This window comes from Somniosus microcephalus, chromosome 13, assembly GCF_052327205.1.
Source record: "Somniosus microcephalus isolate GS21.2 chromosome 13, FLI_Smic_1.0, whole genome shotgun sequence".
NCBI lineage: Eukaryota > Metazoa > Chordata > Chondrichthyes > Squaliformes > Somniosidae > Somniosus > Somniosus microcephalus.
In genome coordinates, this window is record NC_140999.1 from 164,438,754 (window position 1) to 164,459,599 (window position 20,846).

At 42.8% G+C, this 20,846-nt stretch overlaps 1 protein-coding gene across 2 annotated transcripts in view; it reads right to left on the reverse strand.

The window, feature by feature from the left end:
- Positions 1 to 20,846, reverse strand: part of plagl2 (pleiomorphic adenoma gene-like 2) — a 164,122-nt gene that overhangs the window by 18,338 nt on the left and 124,938 nt on the right. Inside the window, exons 2-3 of one of the 2 annotated variants that reach the window (XM_086005518.1) lie at positions 20,123 to 20,249; positions 8,446 to 8,882 (exon numbers count right to left, since the gene is read on the reverse strand). In XM_086005518.1, coding sequence (XP_085861644.1) covers positions 8,446 to 8,705 — 260 coding nt within the window. In that variant the 5' untranslated portion in view covers positions 8,706 to 8,882; positions 20,123 to 20,249. The remainder of the gene's footprint in view (positions 1 to 8,445; positions 8,883 to 20,122; positions 20,250 to 20,846) is intronic. The other variant, XM_086005517.1, reaches the window with a different exon arrangement.

Sequence of the window (20,846 nt, forward strand, 5' to 3'; positions counted from 1 at the left end):
CACAGCTCATTCTCTTTATTCATACCGTCTGTCTCCTACCTCCCAACCAATTTTCCAAGTCCAATTCCATGCGTTCATATTGTTGCTATTAATCTCTTGTGCACAACCTTATCAAATGTCTTCTGGAAGTCCATATAAACAACATCTACACTCTCCTGTTCACCTTGTTAGTGATCTCCTCAAAAAATTCAAATAGATTAGTCACACATGTCCTATTCTCCATAAATCCATGCTAGCTCTCTTTGATCAGCTTATGCTTGTTGAAATGCTCAGTTACTGTCCCCGATGATAGATTCCAGTAACATCCCTACAACTGACGTTACACTGACAAATCTGTGCTTCACTGGTTTCTCCCTCCCTCCTGTCTTAAATAATGGAATAATATTTGCAATTTTCCAATCCAAGGGCACGGTCCCCAAATCTAGAGCGCTCTGGAAAATTATTCCAATTACAATCTGCAATTTCCCCACCTATTCCTCTTAAGGTCCTGGAGAATTGTCAATCTTAAGTCCCATTATATTCTCCATTACCATTTTATTAAAACTTATATTAAATGCACTAAGTTTTTCCCCTTGACTTGTTTTTGGGTTTCCTTGTACCATAGGTATTTTGTCCTCTGCCTCTACTGTGAAGTCCAATGAGAGAAGATTGTCAATAGGTGAGTGAGGTGAAATTAGTGGCAGGGGCCAAAGACAATGGCTTCACTCTTCCCAATATTTAACTGGAGGAACTTATGGCTTATCAGAGACTGGATATCGGACAAGCAGTCTGAGAGTCTTTGGGTAGTGGAGGGGTTGAAAATTGGTGGAGAGGTAGAGCTGGATGTCATCAGCATACATGTGGAAGCTGACCCCATGTCTTTGGATAATGTTGTCATGCGGCAGCATGGGGATGAAAAATGCAAGGGAGCCAAAGTTAGATCCTTGGGGGACTCCAGAGGTAATGGTGTGGGGACAGGAAGCGAAGCTATTGATGAAGATGCTCTGGCTAGGATCAGAGTGGAACCGAATAAGGACAGTCGCACTGAGTTGAAAAACGGAGGGGAGGCACTGGAGGAGGATGGTGTGGTCGACGGTGTCAAAGGCTATAAAGGAGGTATAATGCACCACAGTCACAGAGGATGTAATTTGTGACTTTGGTTAGGGCTGTTTCAGCACTGTGGCAGGGGACAGAAACCTGACTGGAAAGATTAAAGCACGGAGTTGCAGGAACCATGTACATGGATTTAGGAGGGGACCATACGTTCAAGGGCTTTGAGATACTGTGACATTTATTACTGACTGGGAATTGTGTGTAAAGTGATGGCTGGTTATTGAAGTTCCCGGATCATGGAAATATGCTCCACTTATTTAATATGAATGTTCAGCAACCCCCAGCCTACCCACATCACCGTATCTAACTGCCTCATGAATTTTTTTTATTTTTTTAATTCATTGATGGATGTGGGCGTCGCTGGCTAGGCCTGCATTTAGTGCCCATCCCCAATTGCCCTCGAGAAGATGGTGGTGAGCCGCCTTCTTGAACTGCTGCAGTCCATATGGTGTAGGTACACCCACAATGCTGTTTGGGAGTTCCATGATTTTGGACCAGCGACAGTGAAGGATCGGCGATACAGTTCCAAGTCAGGATGGTGTGTGGCTTGGAGGGGAACTTGTAGGTGGTGATGTTCCCATGCGTCTGCTGCCCTTGTCCTTCTAAGTGGTAGAGGTCGCGGGTTTGGAAGGTGCTGTTGAAGGAGCTTTGGCGAGTTGCTGCAGTGCATCTTGTAGATGGTACACACTGCAGCCACAGTGCGCCGGTGGTGGAGGGAGTGAATGTTGAAGGTGGTGGATGGAGTGCCAATCAAGCGGGCTGCTTTATCCTGAATGGTGTCGAGCTTCTTGAGTGTTGTTGGAGCTGCACTCATCCAGGCAAGTGGAGAGTATTCCATCACACTCCTGAGTTGTGCCTTGTAGATGGTGGAAAGGCTTTGGGGAGTCAGGAGGTGAGACACTCGCCGCAGAATTCCCAGCCTCTGGCCTGCTCTTGTAGCCACAGTATTTATATGGCTGGTCCAGTTCAGTTTCTGATCAATGGTAACCCCCAGGATGTTGACAGTGGGGGATTCAGCGATGGTAATGCCATTGAATGTCAAGGGGAGATGGTTGGAGTCTCGCTTGTTGGAGGTGGTCATTGCCTGGCACTTGTGTGGTGCGAATGTTACTTGCCACTTGTCAGCCCAAGTCTGAATGTTGTCCAGGTCTTGCTGCATATGGACACAGACTGCGTCAGTATCTGACGAGTCTGGAATGGTGCTGAACAGTGTGCAATCATCAGCGAACATCCCCACTTCTGACCTTATGATGGAGGGAAGGTCATTGATGAAACAGCTGAAGATGGTTGGGCCTAGGACACTGCCCTGAGGAACTCCTGCAGTGATGTCTTGTGATTGAGATGAATGACCTCCAACAACCACAGCCAACTTCCTTTGTGCTAGGTATGATTCCAACCAATGGAGAGTTTTCCCCTTGATTCCCACTGACTTCAGTTTTGCTAGGGCTCCTTGATGCCACACTCGATCAAATGCTGCCTTGATGTCAAGGGCAGTCACTCTCACCTCACCTCTGGAATTCAGCTCTTTTGTCCATGTTTGGACCAAGGCTGTAATGAGGTCAGGAGCTGAGTGGCCCTGGCGGAACCCAAACTGGGCGTCAGTTAGCAGGTTATTGCTGAGTAAGTGCCGCTTGATAGCACTGTCGACGACACCTTCCATCACTTTGCTGATGATTGAGAGTAGACTAATGGGACGGTAATTGGCCGGGTCGGATTTGTCCTGCTTTTTGTAGACAGGACATACTTGGGCAATTTTCCACATTGCCGGGTAGATGCCAGTGTTGTAACTGTACTGGAACAGCTTGGCAAGGGGTGCAGCTAGTTCTGGAGCACAAGTCTTCAGTACTATTGCCGGAATGTTGTCAGGGCCCATAGCCTTTGCAGTACCCAATGTCTTCAGCTGTTTCTTGACATCACGTGGAGTGAATTGAATGGGCTGAAGACTGGCATCTGTGATGCTGGGGACCTCAGGAGGAGGCCGAGATGGATCATCCACTCGACACTTCTGGCTGAAGATAGTTGCAAATGCTTCAGCCTTGTCTCTTGCACTCACGTGCTGGGCTCCACCATCATTGAGGATGGGGATATTTTTGGAGCCTCCTCCTCCTGTTAACTGTTTAATTGTCCACCACCACTCACGACTGGATGTGGCAGGACTGCAGAGCTTTGATTTGATCCGATGGTTGTGAGATCGCTTAGCTCTGTCTATCGCATGTTGCTTCCGTTGTTTGGCATGCAAGTAGTCCTGTGTTGTAGCCTCACCAGGTTGACACCTCATTTTTCGGTATGCCTGGTGCTGTTCCTGGCATGCTCTCCTGCACTCTTCGTTAAACCAGGGTTGATCTCCCGGCTTGATGGTAATGGTAGAGTGAGGGATATGCCGGGCCATGAGGTTACAGATTGTGGTTGAATATAATTCTGCTGCTGCTGATGGCCCACAGCGCCTCATGGATGCCCAGTTTTGATTTGCCAGATCTGTTCGAAATCTGTCCCATTTAGCACGGTGGTAGTGCCACACAACACGGTGGAGGGTATCCTCAACATGAAGACGGGACTTCGTCTCCACAAGGACTGTGCGGTGGTCACTTCCACCAATGCTGTCATGGACAGATGCATCTGCAACAGGTAGATTGGTGAGGACGAGATCAAGTAGGTTTTTCCCTCTTGTTGGTTCCCTCACCACCTGTCGCAGACCCAGTCTGGCAGCTATGTCCTTTAGGACTCGGCCAGCTCGGTCAGTTGTGGTGCTACCGAGCCACTCTTGGTGATGGACATTGAAGTCCCCCACCCAGAGGACATTTTGTGCCCTTGCTACGCTCAGTGCTTCTTCCAATTGGTGTTCAACATGAAGGAGTACTGGTTCATCAGCTGAGGGAGGGCGGTAGGTGGTAATTAGCAGGAGGTTTCCTTGCCCATGTTTGACTTGATGCCATGAGACCTCATGGGTCCTGAGTCAATGTTGAGGACTCCCAGGGCTACTCCCTCCCGACTGTATACCACAGTGCCACCACCTCTGGTGGGTCTGTCCTGCCGGTGGGACAGGACATACCCAGGGATGGTGATGGTGGTGTCTGGGACTCTGAGTTTTTGCTTCTATTAGCATATTCAGAAGACTATCCAGGTATTAATCACGCTATGTGAAGGAATGCTTCAGGAATTCAGTCCTGAACTTGCCTTTTACCAGTTTTTAACCTATTTCCTCCTATCCCGCAATAGTGGTTGAATTTTGGATTAAGATTTCTATTCCACTCAATATCTTATATACCTCTATACAGTCCCCTCTTATTCCATTTTAATCAAGGTTGAAGAGTCTGAGTTTTTTTTATCCTTTCCTCCTAAGTCAACCCTCTAATGCAGGAATCAGTTTGGCTTCCCTTCTCTGCACTGCTTGCCTGTGCTTTGGTAACTGGAACTGAACATAATACTCAAGGGTGTTGTCTGACCAGGACACTATAGAGCTTCAGCATGATGGCCTTAGACGCGACTGATTTGACATTGCAGCTCAGTATTCTGTTTGCTTTGTTGATTGCTGTTCTGCAATGATTGTAAATGGTAAGTGATAAGTACCATCACTCCCAGATCTGATCTATCAAATGAGAAAAGTGGCCAACCTAATAAATGCACTACCATCACTACTGATGGGTTACTTGCAAGAAGCTGGGAACTGAACTGAAGACTATAGGGATAGGCCTGAAATAATCAAATTATCCACGAGACACTACAGTTTCTATGCTACTGAGGCCAAGGGGAAGTATTATCCTCAAATATCAGGAGGTCAGAGTTGAACAGTGGAGATGTGGAGATGAAGTTTTACGTGAGTAGCTTTGGGAAGCAGTGCATTCTTAAAGAATTTTCTGGCGGAGGTTAAACAGTTGGGGTATAGTCCACGATAGGTTAAGATTGTACATGGCCTGTGCAAGGCAGTGAGCCAAACAGCCTTTTCCTATTTCATTCTCTCTCATGTTCCACGTTCTTATATTTGTTAACTAAAACATCTTATATTCAAAGTTAACATTTAAACCTCCAGCTGGCAGCAAGGAACTTCGCTGTAACTGAACAAAAGCATATTCTGCTTCCAGCATTTCCTGTTTTTATTTTAGATTTCCAACATCCATAGTGTTTTACTTTTGTATTATTATGCTTGTGTTCCAATCTGTTGCTTTCATATCCTGGTTAACATTTTTGATGAACACAATGGATGGTATTGGTAAAGAGAAAGCAAACTCTTATATTTTTCACGTTGAACCACATTGTTTTTAAGCAGGTTTTGAGGTTTCTATTGGCAATTTTCTTCTCATTGTTGGTATTAACTGCAATAGTGGACAAGAGATGCTGAGGGTTGTAAGAAGAAGAATTAGGAGGAGTAGTAGGCCATATGGCCCCTCGAGCCTGCTCCGCCATTCAATAAAATCATGGCTGATCTTTGACCTCAACTCCAGTTCCCTGGCCTAGCCCCATATCCTTTGATTCCTCTGGAGTTCAAAAATCGATCTATCTCAGCAGCCTTGGTTGTGGTTTGGATTTGTCTTTGCCATTAGACAGAACTATGCATTTGACAGTTCTAGTTGTTCTTCATGTTTTATTGCTTACTTGAATGTTGTGGGCAGGGTAGAGAAAACTGAAATTAACAGATGGGCTTAAGATCCAGGTGGTCCTTTTGGGCAACAATTTGAGCAAGCTCTAAATTCCCATTGACTTCTGTGCCAAACTTCTCCCTATTGTGCCAGCATTGGTAATAGGGTTCAGCCAGTCTAGTACAGAGGAAATGACACTCACCATGTGACGCATCAAAATCTGCATCTGATTAGTTAAAGTTGGGATGGGAGGATCATGCGTGAAGGGGGACCAGCAGTGAAACAATGGCATCAGCAAAGAGGAATGTTCCTATACTAGCACCTTAACAGATAAATGAAGCAATGATAAAAAAAAAGTGCATTATAGAAACTTCTAAAATTTTACCTGGCTCAAACCTGAACAAAATCTATTTTAATTACATTGTCTAAAACAAAAGTTAAGAGTGTAAAATACAGTAAAAATTGGGCTTTGATTTGTCAAAAAAAATCTTTAAAACATTAATTTGTCTCTTTCTTAGTTCCCTATAATCTCTAATCAAATGGAACACCAAACAACCTGGTTCAAGACCTCTACCAATGCATCTGTGCAACTTACTTATTACTACGAAGTTTGTGGTGATCACCCTAGGCACAGTGGAGCTAGTTTTCATCCCTGCCCATCATGTAGGAGGATGAAAAATCAGCAGTGACCTTCAGAACCCCGCGCAAGTCACCATTCTTCATTTGTGGGCCTAGGCACTCATGGTAGTCTGTTCACTAGTGGACAAGCCAAGCCCATCCTCACTGTAGCGATACAGAACAGAACTCTTGGCTAATTCTTTCACTTTCCACTTCCTGGGCAATGACGTGAACTATAGCTCTACTACCTACTTCCCAACTGAACTCGACTAATTCAGCATAGACGGTGGATTAACCCTGGCATCTTCCTGGTCTGCTTGGTGCCTAATGACACCAGTGGGTGCAATTTGCATTTATTCAGAGAGGCAGAGGAGGCTTCTCATTTCTTTTCTTTATCTCATCGATTTTCTCTCCTTCCATCTCCTGAAGGTTTCCCTGGAGTATCCCACCCAAGACGCCATTATTCATTCGAGAGCCTTGACGGCGTGCGTCAGCAGGCTCCTCAATTGCAGGGGCATCACAGCTGAGGCTGACAATATTCTCATCCAACACTTCCTGCAGTATTCTCCTTCATGCACTTCCTGCAGGGGTCACTAGATAGCCATCAGAAGCAGGAATCCCTTCAGTACCCAGGGCACCAAGGTCAATTGTGATCTATCAACTCATCTAACTAAGCACAGACCAGGGATTCAAGCAGAGACCGTCCCGGTCTGTACAGCTCAGCTACTCACTGGGTAAACTTGCTGATCTATGGGTGGAGCTTGAATCCATTTCATATTAAAGCCACTGCTGATACGGCAAGTGTCTCTATTTGTTCTTTCCATTAGAAGACGAGAATCTTTGCATTTTTATATTTTACTACTGCTTGGTAGAGAATGGGACCTGTCTGGCATGTCAGTTATCAATCGCACTCTTGCAATAGCAGCAAGATTCCAAGATCACCAGGAAGTTGAGTTTCCCATTTTCAAATGCCAGTGATAGGGAGCTAGTGCTGAGGCTCAGGAAAGAGAGGTACTAACATTAATAATGTCTGCAACTGCCTTCCATCACCACCATCATCATTTGATTTCTTGACATGATCCGTGATGAATATTTACATATTATTATACAATCATCAGGATGTTTTAAGTGTTACAAAATTTTGTTACTACCTTTTAGCTCTGTTTTTTTTAAAAAAGATAAAAGACAATTACACAGCCTATCATAGCTAGGTCTGATCACCAATGCTACACTGCTGTCTCCTGGCTCTCTGTTGCGCAGTTTTTTTCTCCTTGGTATAATTTCAATATAATTTTAAGTAGTGCCAATGTTGGCTTAAGAGATTCTTTTTATTGTTTCTACTGGATACATTCTCCTGTCCTTGACCTATGCCACCTTAGAAATAAAACCGCTGTGAATTTTGCATCCCAGCATCACCTGGTATGAGGGCAGAAGCAATACACAGATTGTATTCAATCGAATGCTGCCATTCTGGTTTGGAATATTTTAAGTGTATATGCTATGTGTCTAACAGATACAAGACAAAAAGTGGAATTTCATGACATCGATCTAAATAAAGCCCAATATTTCTGTGATGATATGATACACTGTTGGCTATTTGGTATGATTTCTGACTGGAATCATTGTAGGATTCCCAGTCAATACATCATGCACAATTTGAAAAGCACATGTTTAAAGGTTTTTTTACACAATGGGTGCCAGGAAATAATTTGACATATATTTGATTTGTAACAGTAGCCAAACAGCATATTATATCCTTGCTGTATTGTGTGACATCACTTTATGCAGGAAATCACTGGAGCAGGCAATGGTCAGAAGTGGAGTGGTCTTTAGCAGATGGTTTGCAAGAATCCTCATTAAGCCTGGAGGAGGTGTATATACTTAAGTTAACCCTTTGAGGACTGCAGTAGCATTTCTGCAACATTCTTAAAAAATGATTCATACATTTGAGGTTAATCAGAAAATACATTAAGTATTGCTATTGCTTAATATTGTTCCAATTAAGTTTCATAATTTGTTTACAGAATTTCTTTCAAAACCATTTTGTAAGCTAAAGATGATGTACGTGTTACACAATTAGCATAGAAAGTTGCGTCCTCAAAGGATTAAATACATTTGATAAACAGGTTTTAGGGCACTTTTCCCATTCAGCTTCCCATACCTGAGAAGTTTATACTTGGACACAAAGGCTTTAGTGCACTCCGGGTGTGAGCACTTGTAGGGCCTCTCTCCTGTGTGAGAGTATGAATGGACTTTAAGTTTGTCAACACTGCTGAAGAATGCTCCGCAGATCAGGCACTCAAGGGTTCTCCTTGGCTTTGACTCCTTCCCTTTCCATTTGGCTTCTAAAACCTTCTGCGTATCTTCCTTCTGTTTTGTTATTGTGATTTGACTTAGGTCATCAGTGGCAACAGCTGCCATTGCAGCCTTACAGGCCAAGTCCCTAGAAAAATGGGGCTTTACCCACCTTCTCGCTACCAAGTGTATTTCCTGTGTTTTCAGTCTGTGTATTATGATCACTTCCAGTTGATAGATACCTGTTGCATCCAGAGTTTAAGGCTGCTTCAGCAATATGGGAGGAGTATAGAAATTTTAGGCCTAAAAGTCAAATTAAATACAAAGATTAACATTTCTAAACAGTATGAAAATCACTGTATCTGTGTACCTTCATTTATTAACCATCCCTGGGCTAGCTATGACCAAAGATACAAGATGTTCAGGCTCCCATTTTATTTTCACGAAGAAAAAGATTTCCTATCAAGGGCAATTTTATACAAATTCCAAAAATCTGTAAATCTAAAATTGAAAATCGTATGATACTGGTCCTTATATACATGCATACCACACTTTGTAGAAGCCATCTTCCCTTAACATGCTTCTATTTAGCTCATTAAGAACATATAGCAAAGGTTGGACTGGCGGCACAGTACTTTGTGAGCCAATATACTGTGTCCAGAAGTTCTAGGAATTGATTCCTTGTTTGTAATGAGCAAAACCATGCCAGGACATCAGAGAGCAGGTGGGTGTCTGCCCACAAGGGGAAAATTATAATTAGAGACAAATCAACAAGGGCTGCCTTTTCTGCCCTTAAGACAGTTACACTGACGTAGTGATAATGGTAAAAGCTTGATTATAGATTGTTTGTATACCCTTTTGGTTGGAAATTAAACACAAACATGGAAACTACCTACATAAAAAAGGAAGTAAAAACAAAAACAGTAAAGTGTACAGTGGAAACTAAACAGCTGCCTACTTTTTTTGAGAACTAAAGGTCTCATTCTTCAAACAAAATTGTTCTAGTTGTATTTTATCCTTCAAAAATACTTTGCTCAAGCAAAATGGAAGTTGTTGCAAAACAATGAACGAAAGACATCAAACACCGCTCTATTGAGAAAACAGCTTAGAAGACCATGGGAATCAAATCTAGGGTGACACTCCAGTACTGAGGGAGTGTTGCTTTTTCAGAGGTGCCACCTTTCAGATGAGGCATAAGGCACTGTTGATTCTGTTGGTTCAGGTGAACGTTAAAGATTCTGTGTCACGATTCAAAGAAGAGCAGGAAGTTCTCCTGGTATCCTGGCCAACATTCCTCCCTCAACTAACACCACAAAAATAAGTCAACTGGTCATCCATCTCATTGCTGTTAGTGGGATATACGGTGCACAAAATGGCTATGGTGTTTGCCTCCACAACAACAGTCACTGCACTTCAATGTATGCAAAGTGCTTTAAGGCGTTTGAGATGTAATAAGGAGTTATAGAAATGCAAGTCTTTCCTTTTTATAGTTTGAAGAGGAGAAAATTCTGATCTTGTCTTACTTTTTGGATGTGGTGCAGAAATAGTACTAGCATTTAATGCTAATTTATGAGATATTATATTCTTCTGTGTAAAGTTAAAGATTTTTTTACCTAAACTATTATAAACCAATATAGTTTAGTAAAATAATTTTTCTTTAACTTGATATACAGAGCAAAATATATTCCCTGTTGGTACAGATTTTGGGCAGCTGGCTACATGTAGTTTGAAAATCTAAGTCTCCCACTCTTTCCACAGACAATATATAAATTTGCCAACTTTATGTGCAAGTTCCTTTCAGGTAAAAAGACTGCTGCAAGATTTCTCCCTGCTTTCCCTGAGCCCCAAAAAGGTAATCAGCTGAAACTGCAATACTAATTTAATCTTCCAATCCACACTATTTAACTCTGACCAGCTGCATTCAACAAATGGCACATCCATCGTCCTAAAATAGGTTTGAAAAACACTCATGAAGAAACTGCATCTTTAAAGGTGACTTCAAAGAAACGTATGTATTCCAGTGTATTTAGCATTAGCGACTTGTTTCACTGTTAAGCAACTCTTACATTTGATGCTTCTATAGTTCAGTTTTGGAGAGTCCAATGTCCATGTATCAGCTCTCCAGATTTACGTCGCTAAAACCAGTGATCTTTTTCTAATGGCAGAATTGCAGACAAAAATGTGAGTTTATGTTTCTGCTGTCAGGACCCGAGCTACAGGACTCCAGAAATTTCAATGCAAGTTTAAGGTTTTGAAGGATTCTGGCTTCCTTTTAAAAAAAAATCCTTTGTTTTATAGTGTCACTCCTTTTTAACTCCCAACTGTTTTACACTACTCCTCAAAAATAACAGGCAGGTAACTTGTTCCCAGAGCATTGTCAATATCACTAAGGAATTGGTTACTAGGAAGGCCATGAGAATGACCTGGATTGATTTGGTTTTCAAGGTTCTATCCTTCCTTTTGGGGGAAATGCATGTCTGCTAGGACACTCCATCGATCTAAGTAAGATTGGTAACACACCATGGGGGCAATTCTAGACAACAATACAAATCCTATCAATTCATTACTGGGCTACTTCAATCTGGCTTCCCTTGATTGTCACTTTTACTATTGTTTTCTTGTTGAATCTTTTCCTATTGCGTTTTAACATGCTTTAGCACGTTGGCTTTACAACAGAATTTCAGAACAACCTTCCTCTCTATGATAAGAGTACAATGTTAAGACTCACTCATGTGTAAAGCATTAATCAAGCATTAGAGTAATTTTATAGCATATAAGGAAATTGCCATTAATGGTGTCAAAGATAGCAGCAGTACAGTGTTTCATTAATCACAAGCAGATCTCCGAAGACACTGTTCATGAGTAGTCTGGAGCACAGTTGTGATATTTAGCTGTTAAGCTGGCCTGTCTTTTTAAAGCCACTGCTCAGGTACTCCCTGTTGGAAATCCAGGTAACTGAAGTTGTATAAATTAGTGAGGTCAACTGGAGGTAAGTAAATATTTGTAGCTGAAAAGAATCCAGGATGAAATCTTTGGCTTTCTTTCTTTCTTCACACATTAAGTCAGAGGATGTGCCGATTTCTAAGTTCAGGAACTTTAGACCAAACAAGGTGTGTCCCTTTAAAGCTACAAATTAATGTTAAGTAAACATTGAGAGAGTTCATGTGGATGTCAAGTAAGAGACTGCAGGCATTCCGTCTCTGGAAAGTTTTATTCCTGCAGAGTTCTCCTGGTTCTTCATATTTTTCTTCACAGTGTGACACAGAAGGTTGAGTACGACGGACAGGAAATGCACGTTAAGTGTACTGTTTTTACAATATTATTACAGTACTAGTGAATCTAGTGAGTCAGTACATTCGAGGCTGTGCTGCTTTATAAAGACATTAGACAATGTAGGTGTATATCTCTAAGGTTAGAGCATAAAATTACTCTACATTCTTGAAATTAATGCTGGTGTCATCTACAGGTCAGGCTAGTCATCAGAACCCTGGTATGGTTTGATTAACAGTCAGTCAATCAAGAATTTGTATACATGTGTTGCATGCATGTGTTTATGTATGTATGACAGAAAAAGAGAAATTGCTTTGCAACTGTAGGAAAGAGAGGGTAGTGAAAGATATAGCAAGTGCAAGTTATCTTAATTGTATGAATCATTGTTTAAAAAGTTTCAACTTCTCTACATTTATACCTAATTTGGACCAGTTGAATTGTTTTCAGCTCGCTGTCCTGCCCTAACCCTGAACTCGCATCTTTCTCCAGTTTCTCTTCTACCTCCCTTCATGCCCTCTCTGAGCTCATCTCCTCCTGCTCCCACGACCCTGCTCTCACCAAATTGCTGAACACCTAACTTCCCCTCCTAGCTCCCATGTTAGCCGACATCAACGGTTCCTTCTGCTCAGGTACTGTCCTCCTCCCCTTCAAATCTGCCGTCATCACCCCGCTCAAAAAACCCACCCCTGACCGCTCTGACCTTGCAAACGACCACCCCATCGCCAACCTCCCTTTCCTCTCCAAAGTCCTTCAAAGTGCTGTCGCCTCCCAAATCCGCGCTCATCTTTCCTGCAAATCCACCGTTGAGCCCCTCCAATCAGGTTTCCGCCCCTGGCACAACACTGAAATGGCCCTCATCAAAGTCACAAATGACATCATGTGTGACTGTGACCATGGTAAACTATCCCTCCTCATCCTTCTCGATCTGTCTGTAGTATTTGACACGACTGACCACACCATACTCCTCCAATGCCACTCCTCCATTCTTATGTATCCAGTCGTAGCTAGAGAACCACTTGCAATGGCGCCTCTTCTTGCTCACGTACCATTACCTCTAGGGTCCCCCAAGGATCTATCCTTGGCCCCCGCCTATTTCTCATATACAGGCTGTCCCTCAGCCCCATCATCTGAAAACATAAGAGCATAAGAAATAGGAGCAGGAGTAGGCCATTTGGCCCCTCGAGCCTGCTCCGCTCATTCAAGAAGATCGTGGCTGATTTTCTACCTCATCTCCACTTTCCTGCACTATCCCCATATCTCTTGATTCCCTTAATATCCAAAAATCTATCGATCTCTGTCCTGAATATACTCAATGACTGAGCCTCTACAGCCCCTGGGGTAGAGGATTCCAAAGATTCACCACCCTCAGTGAAGAAATTTCTCCTCATCTCAGTCCTAAATGGCTGACCCCTTATTCTGAGACTGTGACCCCTGGTTCTAGACTCCCCAGCCAGGGGAAACATCCTCCCTGCATCTACCCTGTCAAGCCCTGTAAGAATTTTGTATGTTTCAATGAGATCACCTCTCATTCTTCTAAACTCCAGAGAATATAGGCGTAGTCTACTCAATCTCTCCTCATAGGACAATCTCCTCATCCCAGGAACCATCTCCCCATCCCAGGAACCAGTCTGGTGAACCTTCGTTGCACTCCCTCTATGGCAAGTATATCCTTCCTTAGGTAAGGAGACCAATACGCCAGGTATGGTCTCACCAGTGCCCTATATAATTGCAGTAAGATGGCTTTACTCTTATGCTCAAATCCTCTTGTAATAAAGGCCAACATACCATTTGCTTTCCTAATTGCTTGCTGTATCTGCATGTTAACTTTCAGTGATTCGTGTACAAGGACACCCAGGTCCCTCTGAACACCAACATTTCCCAATCTCTCACCATTTAAAAAATACTCTGCTTTTCTATTTTTCCTACCAAAGTGGATAACTTCACATTTCTCCACATTATATTCCATTTGCCACGTTCTTGCCCATTCACTTAGCTTGTCTATATCCCTTTGAAGCCTCTTTGCATCCTCCTCACAACTTACATTCCCACCTAGCTTTGTAGCATCAGCAAACTTGGATACATTACATTTGGTCCCCTCATCCAAATCATTGATATAGATTGTGATTAGCTGAGGCCCAAGCACTGATCCTTGCGGCACTCCACTAGTTGCAGCCTGCCAACCCAAAAATGACCCATTTATTCCTACTCTCTGTTTTCTGTCCGTCAACCAATCCTCAATCCATGCTAGTATATTACCCCCAATCCCATGAGCCCTAATTTTGTTTAATAACCTCTTGTGTAGCACCTTATCAAATGCCTTCTGAAAATCCAAATACACCACATCTACTGGTTCCCCCTCATCTATTCTGCTAGTTACAACCTCAAAAAACTCAAACAGATTCATCAAACATGATTTCCCTTTCATAAATCCGTGTTGACTCTGCCCAATCCTATTATTATTTTCTAAGTGCCCTGTTACCACGTCCTTAATAATAGATTCTAGCATTTTTCATACTACTGAGGTAATGGAACTAACTGGTCTGTAGTTCCCCATTTTCTCTCTTCCCTCCTTTCTTAATAGTGGGGATACACTTGCTACCTTCCAATCCGTGGGAACCATTTTAGAATCTATGGAATTTTGGAAAATGACAACCAATGCAACCACTATCTCTATAGCCACTTATTTCAAAACCCTAGGATGTAGGCCATCAGATCCATGGGATTTATCGGCTTTCAGTCCCATTCATTTCTCCAGTATTATTTTTTTTCATTAATACTAATTTCTTTCAGTTCCTCATTCTCGCTAGACCCTTGGGTCTCCACTATTTCCGGGAAGTTTTTTGCATCTTCTTCCGTGAAGACAGACACAAAGGGCTGGATTTTGTCAGCTCCCAGGAGGTTGGTATGGAGGCGGGACTGCCGGTAAAGTTGCAGGATTTGGGGGCGGCTGGCAAACCCGCCCCCATCCCGCCTCCATGCCTTCTTGCCAGGAGGCGGGAAGCTGTCCTGCCCCGGGTCCCGTCTCCTCGAGGCTGGAAAGGGATGAAAGCCTATTAACTGCCTGTTAACAGGTAGTTAACAGGCAGAAAATATGATTATCCCTATTTTTAGTTCCGAAGTGCAGGCTTCCCGACCTCGGAGAACCCCGCCAGGGTGTAGGAGACGAGAAGGAGGTCTGCGGGGGTCGGAGGGGTCTGAAAGTGCGATGTAGAGGTGAGTGATGGGTGCAAATGTGGAGTGGTATGTATGTAAGTTGAGTGTTAAGTATTAGAAAATATTCACTTACCTTTGTTTCTACCTACAGCCTTCAGCCGCTGTGGATCTGGAGTCCCGACATCTTCATTGTAGATTTCACAGACTGGCTGTTGGATCCTCCGAACCAACAGCCAGGTGATTTCTGCAAAATTGAAAGGTTTGATGAGTCCTGAACACAAGGACTCTTCAAACTACACAGAATGTTAGTGTTTGACAGCTTCACAGAGCTGTCAAACGCTGACATTTCTTCTTTCAAGAAATCTTGGCAGATGGCACATCAGATGTTGATGTGCTCTGTCAGTCACTGACTTCCCCCTAATTGGCCTGCTGAGCCTGCTGGTCAGTCAGTCAGGGGAAAATCCTGCTGGTTGGCCAGAAGCTGATGGAGGCAGGATTGAAAGCTGGCAAGCAGCAGTCCCGCCTCCAAAAGCTTCCCACTGACAAAATCCAGCCCAGAGTATTTGTTTAATTTCTCTGCCATTTCCTTATTCCCATTATAATTTCTCCTGTCTCAGCCTGTTAGGGACCCACATTTACTTTTCGCTAATCTTTTCCTTTTTACGTACCTATAGAAGCTTTTACAGTCTGTTTTTATGTCTCTTGCTAGTTTACTCTCATTCTATTTTCTCTCTCTATCAATTTCTTGGTCCTCCTTTGCTGAATTCTAAAATCCTCAGGCTTACTACACTTTTTGGCAACATTTTACCCTCTTCCTTTGATCTAATACTATCGTTAACTTCTCTTGTTAGCCACGGTTGGACCACTTTTCCTGTGGGGTTTTTGTGCCTTAAAGAAATGTATATTTGTTGTAAATTATGTATTAATTCTTTAAATGCTAGCTGTTGCTTCTCTATCATCATACCTTTTAATGTAGTTTCCCAATCTACCGTAGCCAACTCGCCCCTCATACCTACGTAGTTTGCTTTGTTTAGATTCAAGGCGCTTGTTTTGGATTTAACTAAATCACTTTCAAACTCAATATAAAATTCTATCATATTATGATCACTTTTCCCTGAAGGCCCCTTTACTACAAGATTATTAATTCACCCTTTCTCATTGCACAATACTAGATCTAAAATAGCCTGTTCCTGAGTTGGTTCCTCAACACGCTGATCTAGAAAACTATCTTGTACACATTCCATGAATTTGTCCTTCACACTATTACTGCAAATTTGGTTTGCCCAGTCTATATGTAGATGAAAGTCCCCCATGATTACTGTATTACCCTTGTTACATGCACCTCTAATTTCCTGATTTATACTCTACCCTACATTACAACTAGTGTTTGGGGGCCTATAAACAACTCCCATCAATGTTTTCTGCCCCTTACTGTTTCTTAGCTCCACCCAAACTGATTCTACTTCTTGACATGTCAGGATTCACATGTAAGCTGACAACACTCAGCACCTACCTCACCACCAGCTCCCTTGATCTTCCCTGCACCCACCCACCCCCCGCCCCCATCATCTGTGATTTGTTACATTGCTTGTCCGACACCTAGTCCTGGATGAGCAAAAACTTCCTCCAACTAAATATTGGGAAGACCGAAGCCATTGTCTTCGGTCCCCGCTACAAACTCCGTTCCCTAGCCACCGACTCCATCCCTCTCCCTGGCCACTGTCTGAGGCGGAACCAGGTCGTTCGCAATGTTAGCGTTTTATCTGACCCCAAGCTGAGCTTCTGACCACATATCTACTCCATCACCAAGACCGCTTACTTCCACCTCTGTAACTTCGTCCATCTCCGTCCCTGCCTCAGCTCATCTGCTGCTGAAATCCTCATCTGTGCCTTGGTTACCTCTAGACTTGACTGTTCCAATAATCTTCTGGCAGTTCACTCATCAGCCCTGTGCTCGCTGACCTACATTGCTTCCCTGTCCGGTCACCTCTCCATTTAAAAATTCTCCTCCTTGTTTTCAAATCCCTCCATGGCCTCGCCCCTCCCGATCTCTGTAACCTCCTCCAGCCCTACAACCCTCTGAGATCTCTGCGCTCCTCCAATTCTGGCTTCTTGCGCAGCCCCGATTTGAATTGCTCCACCATTGGCGGCCGTGCCTTCAGCTGCCTGGGCCCTAAGCCTCTTCACCTCTCTACCTTTATGTCCTCCTTTAAGACACTCCTTAAAACCTACAGCTTTGACCAAGCGTTTGGTCACCTGTCCTAATATCTATCCTAATTATGTTGCTCAGTGTCAAATTTTGTTTGGTAATGCTCTTAAATGAAGCACTTTGGGACGTTTTACTACATTAAAGGCGCTATATAAATGCAAGTTGTTGTTGTTTTAACTTACTCATCTGTGGTCTGCTGCCATTGTTAAGGAAGTGAAAGTCAGGGCTGGGAGCAATGTTCCCTGTAAGCTGTGCAGCGCACCCGTGCAGCCAGCTTTTAAATCGAGAAAAGCACGCATGTGCGATATTTTGAATGCCGCGCGGCCCGAATACAAAGTTACAGGGAACTTTGGCTGGGAGTCAATCAGATGAGAAGAATGAGCCAGTTAGGAGTGGTAGAATAAATCTGCCTGGTTAGACAAAAGCGGACTGGGATCACGTGTGATTGTGGGATGCTACAAAGAACCATTACAGGAAGTACAATGAAGCGTTACAGAAAAGTGTTACAAGAAGTTGGTGATGACGCACACTATATGCAAAAATTTTAACATTAATTGATAGATAGAATTATTCATAATTATTCAATGCAACTTAAAGGAGAGAGGTGATCAATAGCTGAACATGCTGTATATATCGATCTAAGTATCGAGAGCATGTAGGGTCATCCCAATGATGTGTTTGCAATTGTAGCTGAGAAACACAGGAGACACTGAGCAGACGTGAGCTTGCACAAAGGTAGATTCTGGAGGGAACCTAGAGAGTCAACCCACAGTAATCCAATACATCCTTTGACGGTAACAGAGTAACAATGGCAGGTTTCTACAATCAGGTCACCTACCTCCCCTTCTCAGTCAGGGGAAGGGACGTGGCATTGTGGAACCTAAACAAAAAGGGGCGAGGGAGAAATACATTAATGAAGTAAAAAGACACATGGGAGGAAGAAAGATTTTGGCATGCTGCAAACAGCTAATAAACAATGAATCATGTTTAATGAGACTAGAGTGCATGCAAATGAACTCATTACATCTCCTCACAAAGCACCAGATTGCATATGTAATGTTGTACAATTTCCTTTTCCTGAACTAATTTAACTATATCTCTGATCATCTGCTCTGCAGGTCATAAGGTTTATTAATAACTGATCCCAAATAAAGTTCACAGATCAACACATCCTTTTATTGGGCACAACAATATTTCATGACCCAGCCAGCTGACTTATACAATAATGCCATCATTTTCTTGGATTCCATTAAGTTTTGTTACATCATTTTATGCACCAGCCGTGTCAGAAGGTTGTGGGTTCAATCCCCACTTGAGACTGGAACACAAAAATCTAGGCTGACAGTCCAGTGCAGTATTGAAGGAGTGCTGCACTGTCGGAGGTGCTGTCTTTAGGATGAGACGTTAAACCTAGGCCCTGCCTGCCCTCTCAGGTGGACGTAAAAGATTCCACGGCACCATTCAAAGAAGAGCAGGAGGAGTTCTCCCCAGTGTCCTGGCCAATATTTATCCCTCAACCAACATAAAAAAATAGATTATCTGGTCATTATCACATTGCTGCTTGTGGGAGCTTGCTGCGCGCAATTTGGCTGCCCCATTGGTTGTAAAGCGCTTCGAGACGTCCTGAGGACTTGAAAAGCGCTATGTAAATGCAAGTCTTTTTTCTTTTGGAGCTTGGCCCATACTCTCTTTTCGGAACCTTTAACAATGGGTACAACATGTATGGTCACCTTGTTACTGATGGCTGCTGCAATTTTAAAGGAATATTCCATGATAAGTCTACAGTGGCCTTACCTTTTGGTACTTGGCTACAAAGTACAACTCTATATCTAAGGCCATTATGGGACCTTATCCTGGAGTATTCTTCTAAGAATGTGCTGCACATGATTGCTGTGGAGAGTGGAGATTCCAGGTAATTCTTAGTGGTTCTATACTGCCTACCATTCCATGGTCGCTGGCGTGAATCGCTGTAACTGAATCTGTGCCTTTATCAAGGAAAATGCAAAGCCTCAGTGTAAGTGAATGTGTGCTTAAGTTAACAAAATATTTTTAGTATTAATTACAATGTAGTGAGAGGATGATGGTAAAACTTACAGCGTAGTGGAGGCGTCATGAAGTGGAGGGACACAGGTTCAAATTCACCCCTGCACAATTATCCCGATCTCTGTCATAACTCTGTGGTCAAGTATTTGACCTGCACTTGGCATCTACCAAAAGAGGCAGAGAATGTTGCCAGGCCACTGCGCTACACTTCTGAACAACCACTTATAAATGGAATCAGCGGAGGCCAGGGAGCCAATTGCACGCCTTCTCTCTCAGTCACAGGAGATGCATGGCCCAACGAGACCTGCACAGGGAAAAACACAGAGATTTCAATCTGCCCCACGTAAAGAAATTAAATATCGAACGTTTAATAACCAACTTCTCTGGGTTTTCACTTTCAATTCTCCTTTGTGGTGTGTGAAAGAGATACACCACATTCTCAAAATGCAGTGAAGACCCTCAATAAATTGAATAAAATGGAACAGAATCACCCAGCACTAGAAGTAATGCCTGACTGACAAGGAGTCACAAAAGGATTTATAATTTGTTTCTGTTGGATAGCTGGTTGGTGATGTCGGCAGGGGTGCCATCCACAGGTAATACCGGCACTAGGGGTGGCAGCTTGAAGAGGCAGACATTCACACTCGTACATCTAGCAGACTGTTGACGTCTTTACTGACAAACCTATGCTGTCAAAAAGCTTATAGAAGAACTAGTGGGATGCCTGAATTCTTGGAGCAGGTCTTTCCAGTTATTTACAACTCAAAACAAAACTACTTTAATTGAATATTAAACAAGTTCTTTCAAGAACATTATATGTATTTTTGTAAAATACAAAAATGTCTATAATAGTAACTGAGAAATTTACCTTTGGCATGACTTGCTCCACACATGCAATAATCTCCTCCAGTTCTGCCAAGACAATTCCTTTTCAGCCAGTTCCAACAATTCTCGTTGTAGGAGACCAGGAAGTGTTGCTGCACATCTTTACTGACCTGCACAGAAAAATCCCATCAATTACAAATGTTAAATGATTTTCTTACTAAGCAGCACGGTTTGGTGAACCAAGGTCTGGTTTATAATGTAGCATTGTCTTTTGCATGTCAATGATAATTTTTAGTGCATCTATCAGTTACAGTACTGATTACACGAACCTGACAACACAGCCTCAATTCCAAGTTTAAGTAATATTTCTGGTCTGGAAATGTTTTCACAGAACCTTTCAAATGGTCTCTGTTTTAACAAGGAAAAATGTCCTCATATCTCCAAGACCGAAAGGAACTGGTTTCAAATATAGTCCTTAATAGCCATCAGGAATTGTGACCTCTATCATCATTCACTCAGCTTTCTTTAAACACAAGAATAATTGCCAATGACCCATATCCAGACTTTCTTTGTAACTAGTGCAGATAATTTGTCATGAGATTATGTACTCTGATTGACCATTATAGTATATCCAAAACAAAATAAAATTGGATCACTGTCAGCAGCTCAAGTCAAGCTGTAAAACTAAGCAGAAGTACATTGTGTAGTATTGTAAACATCCTGTAAGCATTTCATAGGAGGGTCTTACAGAATTTATTCCAAATCCC